The following is a 12,147-nucleotide window of genomic DNA, read 5'->3' as shown; positions in this document are numbered from 1 at the left end:
ACCCCCGCCATAAAGTCTCGAGTTATGTTTTTTCAAAGTTGAACTTGCATTAATTTTACATGGCTTTCTGAACATGAGGCTCCTTTGTGCGAGTGCAACGATGATATATGTCCCTCTAGAAAATGTGTGAAACATGCGTTCTGTGTGAACGGCTTGGTTTCAGTTTTGACGTAAACAACATCTTCTCCGCATTGATGTTCTCTTTTCCCTCAATATTTGTAATTAACAACGCAGCAGCGCCGCATCTAGTGGCTTCAACTGGATAGGCTAAGAAAAACATTAAAATGCAATGACACTTACATTGTCATCGCATCTCGTGCGCCACTGATAAGGCTGCCTCCTTAAAGGGTTAGTTCACCCAAAAATGGGTGTTTTACTCAACCTCGAAGCATCCTAGGTGTATGTGACTTTCTTCTTTCAGACGAATCTAATCGGAGTTATATTAAAAATTGTCCTGGCCCCTCCAAGCCTTTCAATGGAGGTAAGCGGGTGTTGGTTGTCAACAGTTCAGAAGACGTGAAATAAAGTGCGCGTATCCGTAATAAAATGTCCCTCACACGGCTCCGGGGGGTGAATAAAGGCCTCCTGTAGCGAATCCATGCATTTTTGTAAGATAAATACCCATATTTCAAACGTAATAAACACTTTTTTCTCACTTCCGCTGACTGTGGTATGCGGAAGACGTTCAGGCGGATGACGTAAGACGTATGCGTCGTGTGCGTGCCTCTGAGAAATGCAGGAGCAAAGGAAACAAGGTAAGCGGGTGTTGGTTGTCAACAGCTCAGAAGACGTGAAATAAAGTGCGCGTATCCGTAATAAAATGTCCCTCACACGGCTCCGGGGGGTGAATAAAGGCCTCCTGTAGCGAATCCATGCGTTTTTTTAAAGATAAATATCCATATTTCAAACGTAATAAACAACTAACCCTTTAACGCACACCTAAAATTCGAATGCAACGTTTTTGCATTAGAATGTGGATTTTTATTTTCAATTCGATGAATATTCGAAAATCTAATTTTTTTTTTACAGCCCTACTGCGCTATAGCTGACATAAAGGAACATGAAATAAAAATGTGAGTGTTGTAAAACTCATGCATGAAGTTGAATGCAGATCTGTGATGCGAAAGGAATCCATTATGGAATTTCTCAGGGAGTGTTGTGACATATAATTCCTTAATATAAAGGCACAAAAGGGGCTTTGCTTTAGTATGGCATATTACACTTGTAACCTAATATATTACACGACAACAATATATTTCCAAAATAATTAATCCACGCCTTTGGAGTATTTCCATCAGCAATCATAGCTTGTTATCTTTCCCAGTTGCAGATTTAATTGTGCACGCAATGGAAAGTGGGATTGAAAGTACTTTGCCATATAACTTGAATTTGCCGCAAAGACAGTCAAGTGTTCAGTACCTGTTTCTATGCCTGGGATGCGACTGGTGTTGAACATACGCTCATACTGGGAGGAGCACATAGGGATGGTGTTCTGAAGCATTAACTGTGAAGCAGAGAGAAAGAGGTCAAATAAAAGATGGATGGAGGAACTAGTGATAAACAAAGCTAACAGATGAGATAAGGGTCACAAATCACTACTGGACGCTCTAGAGAGAATTATGCAATCATTAGGATATAAGAAGACTGACTGGGGTCCTAGTCTGAAAAATTATGCTATATAAAATAAAAGGAAGGGAATGGAATGAATGGAGAGGGATTTTAAGCAGCACAGCCCTGTGTCACCAGCTTGTCATTACAAAGTCATTATATTATTGTGCATAAGAATAAACTGTCAACATATGAACATATGCCCCATAGCGACCCCTAGAGGACGCAGTTCGACGTTCCCTTGAAAGGGAACATGTCTATTTATACTGCTAATCAAAATTAACTCATGACACATGACCAGTTGAGTAGGCAGAAGTTGGTCTATGGTGCACAGACTGGCTACTCTTACCCGTCTCCTGGCCTGGGATGCGGCATGTATTAAATAGCCGCTCCCACTGGGCAGAACAGAGTGGAACGCTGTTCATTAGTGCAAAAAGCTGCACCATTTTGACTATATGATCAGGAGGCATGAAATATAGAAACATTCACAGGATTAAATAAAGAGATCAATCTCCTTAGTAACAGGCCTAAGGTTATATAGTGCTAATCATTTATTTGTGATCGAGGGCAGAATTTATTACAGTGTTGGGCCATTAAATTCTAAAGTTCATTTTTTTTCTTCTTTATTATGAGACAAAATTGTAAAAAAAAAAAAAAAAAAAAGGCTGATTAAAACATGATTAAGATGCCATATAATATGGTAGCTTGTCTAACCGGCTTCATTTGAGCCCGGTCCAGATTCCTCCTGTAAATCATGATTGCATGAATGACGTTGCCGGTTCTTGCTGCTTGCAGATGTGTAGGAAAGGCGTAAAGAAAGTCCTGTTCAGAGGAAAAAAGAAACCAAGAATGCATGTATAATCTAATTGAGACCAAACAAAAATATGATCTAGTCAAACTCTGCATACTGCTACAAAGTATGGAGCTAGCCAACTATTATATATCTACAGTGGGTATAGAAAAGAATCACCACAGTTGGAAAAAGGATCATCCCCTTGTGTCAGTATTTTGTTGAACCGCCTTTTACTTTAATTACAGCCTTTAGTCTGTTGTCTACTAACTTTGCCTCTACTAGTATGTCTCTACTAACTTTGCACATCTAGACTTTGCAATATTTGCCTCCTCTTCTTTGCAGAACTGCTCAAGTTCAGTTCAGTTTGATGGTGAGCGTTTGTGGACTGTTGTCTTCAAGTCATTCCACAGATTTTCAATGGGGTTTAATTGCTCCAGTCCCTGCTGCAGAAAAACACCCCATAACAGGATATTACCACCTCCATGCTTTACTGTAGGAATGCTGTTATTTGGATGGCGAGCTGGATTGGATTTTTCCGCCAGACATATAGTTTGGTGTCGAGGCCAAATAATTCAATTTTAGTCTCATCTGTCTTAGAATCTTCAAGGTGTGTGTTTTGGTAAAGCTCAGTCATGACTGCATGTGGCCTTTCTTGAGGAGTGACTTTTTTCTTGCAACCCTCCCATACAAACCACATTTGTGGAGAATTAGTGATATTGTTGTCACATGCACACAATGACCACTCTTTGTCATAAATTCCTGCAGCTGCTTCAGAGTTGCTGTAGGGTCTCTTGGTAGTCTCTCTGACCAGTTTCTTCCGGCTCTTTCATCCAGTTTGGAGGGACGTCCTGATCCAGGGAGGGTCTGTGTTGTACCAAATACCTTCCACTTCTTAATAATATACTTCACTGTGCTTCTAGGCATTGATGAAGCCTTTGAACTTGTGCATGTCCACAACTTTATTCCGGAGATCTTTTGACAGTGCCTTGCCACCCATAGTTGATTGTTTGCTTCAGTTGCACTACCAAGGACTGAAATGCTCCAGGAAAGCTCTTTTCATGCTGAGCTAATCAAAATGACCACAGCTGATCACAGCTGAAAGTCAAATGGCTTTGTGTGCCATTGAGAAGGTGATTAGATACACCTGATTGACTTTAAAAGTCATTTTTAGGAGGGGGGTGATCCTTTTCTAACTCAGTCATTCTGTTTTTTTTTTGGTTTTTTTTCTGACATGTTGCTGTTATATCTTTCACTTGGATGTTATAAGTTGCACTGAGTAAATACAGCTGGATAAAACAAAAACTGCGTCCATCTTCATTTCAGGCTGCAAAGCAACAAAATTAGCTTATTTTAAAGGGGGGTGATTCTTTTCTATACCCACTGTATATATACACTGCACCTTGTGGCTGCATATGCATGTGAAGCTGGCAAGTACTATTTACCATTACATAATAGTTGCTGTTAACCATGATTGGCCCACGACCTCTCAAGTAGATATATTCTTCCCACCAGTCACTGACCTGAAACACACAGTGATGCAAACTCAGAGATGAAAAGGATAAAACAGCAAAATAGTAATAACAGTTAATTATGCATAATTATATGCAACTAACCCTAGACCACCAAACCCAATTTCTAACCCTAACCCTATAGTAAGTTGGTAATTAATGCTACTACTCTGTAATAAAATATATAATTAAAGTAACAATGAAACCCTCTTAAAATAAAGTTTAACCCCATTATTTCAAAATCTAAAGCTCAAAAATAAAATTGTATTATCATCACAGTTGAAAACGGTTATGCTGCTCAATATTTTTGTGGAAACCACAATTTCTTTAAGAATTATTTAAAGATATAAAGTTCAAAAGAACAGCATTTATTTAAAAAAAAAAGTGTAACAATGAAAATGTCTTTACTGTCACTTTTAATAAATTTAATGCATCCTCATTGATAAAAAGTGAAAAATAAATAAAATAAAAATACTGACCTCAAATTTTGAATGGTAGTGTGTGTCTTTGTATACAGGATTAAATATTAAGCTTGCCATTTAAAAGATGGAATATGTATTATTTATTAATGCATTCTATTCTATTCTATTTTACAATATAGTTGTGAATTAGAATGAACTACTTAGATATGCACAAATCACATGAAATTTGTCAAATTTTAGAATATTTTCTCAATATTTGTAAATATTTGTCAAACTTTGCTAAAATGCAAGCAGTCTGCATCCCTGTGACGCATCAAGGAGAAAATATCACACAACATAATGCAAGAGCGTAAACTCCTGCTGCAGTTCTTCATTGAAAGGTCACTGATATGTTGAGAAATGTGTTTTACTTACATAATTGGTGGCCCACCAAGACTTCAGCTTGAGGTACCACTGAAGTTTTGGTCCAAGGTTCTTCTCAAAACCAAGCGCAAGACTCTGCATTCTTTGATGTTCCTCATCGCTCAGCAGTGGCCGAACTGATTCAAGATACTACAGACCCAACATTTCAAGAAAACAAGAAAGCCCAGCTAAAATTCACACCTTAAAGCACAATCTCACTGCCAAGCTTGTCAAAGAAATTAGTATTAACTGAAATCCAAGCATATTCATAATGAATGCCAGCAACTAAGCTAGTTTTGTTTTTCTAGTACCGTTCTGAACAGCGTACATGTTTTAGTAAGTTAACTCACTTCATCCACGCTGTGCAACCTACCTCCAAAATCAGTAGATAATCACCTGAGCAAGTTAACTCTGAAAACAAGTGACCAAAATTCACATTGGAAAAACTAAACGAAGTGCAGCTATTCCTGGCTTACCAATCTGACATGTATATAACTGAATAAAACATCTCAATAAAAACAGCATTTAGCGGAGTTTTGATTTGATTGCTGTAAAGATGAATAACTTACTCTACTCATGGTGTCCTTCACAGATGGCACAGGTAAATGAGGGAGAGAGTTCTGGAAGCTGTATAGCATTGGTGTTTGCATGCCAGAAAAAAACTTCACTAGGATCTGCAATGTCAGAGAACAAATAAAAGAGTTCAAAACAACCAAGAATGGATTAGTGAGCATAAACTGTTCCAGAAAACAGTTATCACAAATACACACCAGCCATATCCGAAGTTGACAGGTTATTTTGCCATGGGGAGCAAACATCCAGCCGTGCCAGGACAGCAGACCCTTCAGGACAGTCCTCATGCTGAATATGATGGCAATCCACAGACCCGTGCCCACCATGACACCTCCAACTAACATCTGATTTTGTGTAGACATGTACCTACTGCAAAAAGAGAAGAATAAAGGCTGGAATACTCTAAATGACTTTTAAAACCTGAAGAGGTTAAAACACTAGGCATCATACACTTGCTGACTTTGTAATTGGTTCCAGAGAAAAACTGTGCATCATATAGTAAATGACTGAGAATCACTCACCAGACTTGTAAGTCGTCCAAACACGACTTGTTTGTTCTAAAATCGTCTCAAAATATTAAACAGGTTTACCCCAACTGGATGGAAGCATGCTGTTTCCGAATATTAGGGATGTAACGATTCACTCAACTCACGATTCGATTCGATTCACGATTTTGATTTCACGATTCGATTCACGATTTTTTTATTATTATTTTTTTTTACAAAATGAGATTTAAGACAAATTATAAATTAAATGTGTCCTTTTATTATTGCTTGGACAACAATCACAAGTATGATGATCTGGTCAGTCGCACTGGTGCTCCTAAAAATTTCATAGTAGCATGCAGTAGTTTTCAGTCGCAAATGCAACTGAAATGGTCGCACTGTAGAGCCCTGCATCTAAACTTTTCTAAAGACAGCAAGTTCCCCTCAGACATGGATTCATAAACTACCCTTAAATGAATCGCGATTTGTTTAGCATCTCAACCGATTTGAATCGTCACATATTTGAATCGATTTTCAACCGGCTCGCAGTTAATCGTTACATCCCTACCGAATATGCCTACTTCCTATATAATAATAATACTTTATAATAGGCGGAAAACAGTGTGTGAATTATTATGAGAGTGAGAGTATTATGTCTGAATCTATGGAAACTTGTTTCCGACATGGAATAAAAAAAATAAAAAAAACTTAATTGCGACTTCACACAATTCTGCCTTTTATCACAATTGCAATTTTACATCTCGCAATTCTGACATTTTTCGTGTTTTCTTTCATGTGTTATAAAGTCAGAATTGCCATTCTTACCTTTTCTCAGAATTTCAAGTTTATATCTCACAATTCTGACTTTATAACTTGCAACTGTAAGTTTATATCTCCTCACAATTCTGACACTATAACTCACAATGATGTAAGCTCACAATTCTGAGAAAAAATATTTTTTTTATTTAGTGGCAGAAACTAGTTTCCACAGAATTCATAGTATTCAGTAGGTCAAAGGTACCAGGATGACTGCCGATATACTTAATTGTGTATACGATGTACACTTCACTACCCAATAAGGCCAGAGAAGAGGATTCCTGAGTGGCTGTAAAGCAACACAACTGATGCTGGTAGGTCACGTGACAATACAACATGGCGGATTTAGTATGTCCGAATTCATTCATACTACCCATATCCATACTACATATATGTGATTTCAGGCACAGCTGTAGTCTGAAGTGCCTATTATACACTATGCAATTTTTTGTGAAATCTGTCAACTCCAACTACCCAAAATCTGCAGATTGGCTCTGACTCGTCCAAATTGCAAATTGGGGCAAAACTATGTACAAAAGTAGTGTAGTGTATTCAGAGGAGCCTTACTGAGGAAAAACCTCTGATACATACTAATGTAATTTAAAACATCATTCCACAGGCACTTTATTGAATTATGGAATAACATACAGCACAAATAAACTAGACATACCTGACTGGGACAAGTTTGCAAAGTTTGACGAGCAGGCCTAAGGAAGGGTCCACTTTTAAATAATGTGCTCTTCCCAAGTACCCTGCCAACACCAGCACGAACCCTGGTGCACTTCCTGGGTAAACCCCATTCAAAATCCCATTCTGCAGGCACAAAGACAAAACGAATTCTCCAAGACCGGTTTTAAATCTACAAATGATCTTGAAAAGGTAACAATTCCACAGAAAATGTAAGAAACACACTCCGAGTACCTTAAAGCGAATGAATTTCTTCTTCCAGGAGTGAAGTCCGGAGAGGTAGACCTGCCGAAGGGCCTCATGACTGAGCTGAAGGTCAATGCCATCAGGGCCGACAGTGAACTGAAAGGCCACAGCCTGATGAGCTTCTGCCATTCTGAATCACCACTAACAATTCTGTAAAAGAACAAAATTCTTCAGTACAAAACAAGAGGTGACTAGCTTAAAGTACAAATTATTGTAACATGCAGTCATTTTGCGGTTTACAAAAAAAATCGTTGCTATATATGTTATAACCTGCTGCTAATAAATGACCATCCAACGACTAACTAATACTTAATTACTTCCTTGCCTTCGTATTTAACAAGCAAGCACAATACTCTTGTAACTTTCCGAATTATAATGAAGTCATTAATATTTCTAAACCGAACATGGCTGAGGACTTACATCATTGGCTGACCCATTCAAATTCAAATCACACCGGCTTATTACATATTAAGAAGACTATTTCGATCTTGCAGAGCTTTTAAAAACAGCTAAATATTAATCTGGAAAATTGCACATAGCGATGCATACAGACCTGATGATGTGGCCACCTTTTCCTTCTCTATCTACCAAACATAACTAAATCACGCGATTTAATACAGATAATGAGACAATATAATCGTAAATGACACATAAACACCTTTGAATCAGGTCCTGCTGAATACAAATCTGCTCTAGATTTGTTATCTGCATGTGTGTTTACTCAGTGAGCTATATGGCTAACCCGGTGGACTGTTATTTACGTCCGCGATGACGAATTTATCTATGTCAACTCTATGCTAGACTTACCGTCTTTTGATTATGTATTCTCCTGGCCAGACCTGTAAACTTGATCAAATTAATTGTACAATCGGACATGCATTCGATGAAATGGCACGATGAATCCAGTTCAGAATAGCAACGTTTATCTTTCTAGATTTTTCTCCCCGCCTGTTACTAAACAGAGCACTACTATAGACCGTCTACTTTCCAATGAGCATATGGCTAAAAGCTGTACTAACAAAATGGTATAAAATTTTTAAATAGCCTTCAAACAGGCTTATTTAAATATAATATCAACATCAAATACCTTGGATTTTTATGGTTAGAGATTAGGGTTTGACCTTCATCATCCAGGTAGATCTTTTGAGAAATGTCGGAAGTAACCGATCGGAGCGCATAAAGGAATCACGTGCTTCACCGCGTGCCCAACACGGAAGTGAAGGCTGAGTGGACCTTCTGCCTGCTGTATAAATTTCTTTACGATGAGACAAAACAAAGCATGTGTACCACAGCCCCATAGGGTGTTTACTGATGACTTTCAATAATAGGGGATAATAGGATTACGGAACTGGCCAATACTCGAAGATTTCTAATGTAATTTAAATTGATTACCCAAAAATGATGCATAGTGCAGTGCAGATACTTTTCAGTTCAGCGAAACATCCGGAAAACACGTCTACACAATACTGTTAGTCTGACATTTTTTTTTTAAAGCGCAAGCTATCAATAGTATCGAATCGTTATAGAGTACAAAAGATCTTGAAAATAGCCGAGCCGTGCACGTGAACAGTGCGCGCACCCTGTGCTGGAGGAGGAGCGCGTCTAGTATGGGATCATATTCCCGCCAAATATATTGCTGTCACGGATATAAAAAAAAAATAGCAAGCGTGAAACCAAAATTTAAAAACGTAAGTAAAATTATATTGCACAAAATTTAAAAATGAAAGCAAAGTTTTCAGAATAGCAAACAATGGTCATGGATCAAAAAATAATAAGTGTAATGCAAAAATATCCGAATTGCACACAAAATCATGTTTTCCTTGGTTATATTTCTCTGTTTTTTGTGCTCTCAGACATTTGGTGTTCACAGACATGACTTTTTATTCTGAGGTAAAATTTGCTAGCTAAATAGGTGATTGTACTTACCTTATTTGATAAATGATTTACAAGCTGTCGACGAAGGCGTGATCTGCGAGCAGCTGACCGACGCCTCCTCTGAGCTGTTGATCCAATCAACGTTAAAACGCCGATGAAAGCGGTAAGAATTACGTGAAACATTGCTGATGTTTGCGCATTAGTGAGGGCTCTTTAAATTTTGGCGCTGTTGTGAAGACGCATGTCACGTGACAACATCAACATGGCGGAAGTAGTACGTCCGAATTCCATTCATACTACTCTCATTCATACTATATAGAACGTACTTTTTTAACGGTCGAGTAGTACGTTCAAATTAAAATGTAGTACCTACTAAGCAGTACGCGATTTCGGACGCACCGTCAGTGTTCTGTTCAATCAATACAGAAGATGGCAGTAATGCAACGTTAAGGATGCAAGCTGCCGTTAAAACCCAAAGAAGAAGAAGAAAAAGTTCTGTTCACTTGTACAGGTGAAAATGGGAGAGGTCAGCTGGGAAACATCTTTCCATACAGGACACCGTTATATTTGTCTGTCTGTTACTACTATACGCCTACCTGGCGATCCGTTAACGTTAAATGAGTAAATCTGTATTAATTTTGTTTTTGCATTGAAAACGATAGGGCTATAGAGTAGTAGAGGTGGAAAGTAACTAATTACAAATACTTTCGTTACAGTACTTGAGTAAATTTTTACATTTTTTCTACTTTCTTGAGTATAATTAAATTGTGGTACTTTTACTTTTACTTGAGTAGAATAAAACTAAAGTATTCAACTTCGCTGTATTTATTTTTCACCAAAAGTACAAAAAAAATGGACAAAGAAGGCGCTGATGGAGAAACAGCGAGCCGGCATTTGACGGTCACTTTTCAAACTTCTGGGGTGGAGCCCTGCGCTTCAGCCAATAACAGACAGGTCTGACTCGGGTGCAAAACCAATCAAAGCGTCCAGTTCAGCTGCGGGGGCGGGCCATTCAAACCGCGCTTTGCTTTGACTGTCAATCACCGGCGTTGTTTTGAATCAGCAGCAACATTATAGTGATGGCTAAAGTTGGTGGTCTGAATTTCCTATTATTTTGTAATTATAATGTATTAAAAATCCCTATCAAACTTTCTAATTTCCATAAGCAGATGCTCTTGGCCTGGTCCTTAATTTACAAACACAACTTTTCTCCGCACAGATATTATTTATGGAACAATAAGGATATTCTTTACAAGAATAAATCACCTTTCTTTGACAACTGGCTCGAAAACAATCTTCTTTTAGTTGGATAGCTTTTTAACTCACATGGCGGACTTTACAACTACTCTGATTTCTTACAGAAATATAATATTCCTGTATCTGCTGATGAATATGCCGTTGTTTTCAATGCCATTCCCTCTGGTGTGTCTTTTCTATTGCAAGGTACTACACTTCCATGGCCATGCACTTACACTCTGAATTTATCTGACACAATGATCGGAAGTGTTTGCTTTTCTACAGATCAACAAAAAAGTAACTATAAAATTAGAGCTCTTTTTCAGAGAGAGATAACAACTATTCCTCATAATACCTTATTGGAATAGCATTGTGGAAAATATACCTTGGGAGAAAGTATGGACCTTGCCTCATAGATATCTGCTTACCAATAAAGTAAAAGAAATAACATTTAAGTTGATTCACAAATGTTACCCAACTAAAGTCTTTCTTAGGAAATATAAGTCAGACATTGAAGTGAGTTGCTGTTTTTGTCATTCTTCTGAAGAAGATGACATTCATTTGTTTTGGACGTGCATCTGGCTGATAGATCAACCATGATTTATCTGTCAATCAGATGCATTTTAAATAACTTTTTCTGTGCGCGCACGTTGGATGTGTGTGCACATGGGCGAAGAAACGAGATAGTCTATGTATGACCGGACGATTTATTCATATCCAAAACGAGACGATATGAACATTACGGAGTGCTAAACACTCTCATGCAGTGCATGTTTCATTCATACTCGAAGCCAGAGGGCGCTCTCGCGCAGAAAGTCCAAAACGGCCAAGTAGAAGTAATAACGTATGATGTGCAGGAAATCCCACTCGGAAAACCCCGAAGACTCGAACCAGGTGACCTACTTGACTAATTCCAGTACAGAACCTATAGGATGTTGCGCATGCGCGATTGAACGAATCACTCCCCGAGACGACTCGTTCTTCCCGAGTCACATTAAAGATTCGTTCAAAACGAACGAATCGTTCAAGAACGACCCAACACTACGAACATTAGCGTTTCAGTATTTTAGTGAATGTGAGCTATGCTCTGATTTTAAAGCGTAATTTTGTCAGCTCCTGAAATGGATCATACCGTCGATATTACACTGCAGTATAAGTAAATAGAAACTCGGTTGATAGAAGGATGCAGTTATTGCATGGATGGAGCAAGAACAATGTAAGTGTCTAAAATACATGCACATAGTTCAGTTAAATGGTAAAAACCCTCTTTAACAGTGCAGTTAAACGAAATGTACGAAGCTAAAATAACCTCAACATTAAAAACAACATTGAAATAAAAGCGCATGCATTTTACGTGCATCTGGCTGATAGATCAACCATGATTTATCTGTCAATCAGATGCATTTAAAATAGCTTTTTCTGTGTGCGTGCTTTGGATGTGTGAGCACATGGGCAAAGAAACCAGATAGTCTATGTATGACCGGACGATTTATTCA

At 38.1% G+C, this 12,147-nt stretch overlaps 1 protein-coding gene across 5 annotated transcripts in view; it reads right to left on the bottom strand.

Moving 5' to 3' along the window:
- LOC107707872 (carnitine O-palmitoyltransferase 1, liver isoform-like) overlaps positions 1–9,079 on the bottom strand; it is a 21,077-nt gene extending 11,998 nt beyond the window's left edge. The window contains exons 1-10 of one of the 5 annotated variants that reach the window (XM_016511982.1): positions 8,628–9,079; positions 8,348–8,379; positions 7,529–7,690; positions 7,278–7,420; positions 5,504–5,675; positions 5,303–5,407; positions 4,746–4,883; positions 3,844–3,921; positions 2,323–2,430; positions 1,420–1,504 (exon numbers count right to left, since the gene is read on the bottom strand). In XM_016511982.1, the coding sequence (XP_016367468.1) occupies positions 1,420–1,504; positions 2,323–2,430; positions 3,844–3,921; positions 4,746–4,883; positions 5,303–5,407; positions 5,504–5,675; positions 7,278–7,420; positions 7,529–7,669 (970 nt within the window). In that variant the 5' untranslated portion in view covers positions 7,670–7,690; positions 8,348–8,379; positions 8,628–9,079. Of the gene's footprint in view, positions 1–1,419; positions 1,505–2,322; positions 2,431–3,843; positions 3,922–4,745; positions 4,884–5,302; positions 5,408–5,503; positions 5,676–7,277; positions 7,421–7,528; positions 7,691–8,093; positions 8,172–8,198; positions 8,283–8,347 lie in introns of those variants that run through there. The other 4 variants (XM_016511980.1, XM_016511981.1, XM_016511983.1 and 1 more) reach the window with 4 other exon arrangements.
- Positions 9,080–12,147: the final 3,068 nt, after the last annotated feature.

Source organism: Sinocyclocheilus rhinocerous, unplaced genomic scaffold, assembly GCF_001515625.1.
Source record: "Sinocyclocheilus rhinocerous isolate Xijiao unplaced genomic scaffold, SAMN03320098_v1.1 scaffold2340, whole genome shotgun sequence".
Lineage (NCBI taxonomy): Eukaryota > Metazoa > Chordata > Actinopteri > Cypriniformes > Cyprinidae > Sinocyclocheilus > Sinocyclocheilus rhinocerous.
The sequence above is the reverse complement of the archived record's forward strand: the minus strand, read 5'-3'. Positions and strand labels throughout refer to the sequence as shown.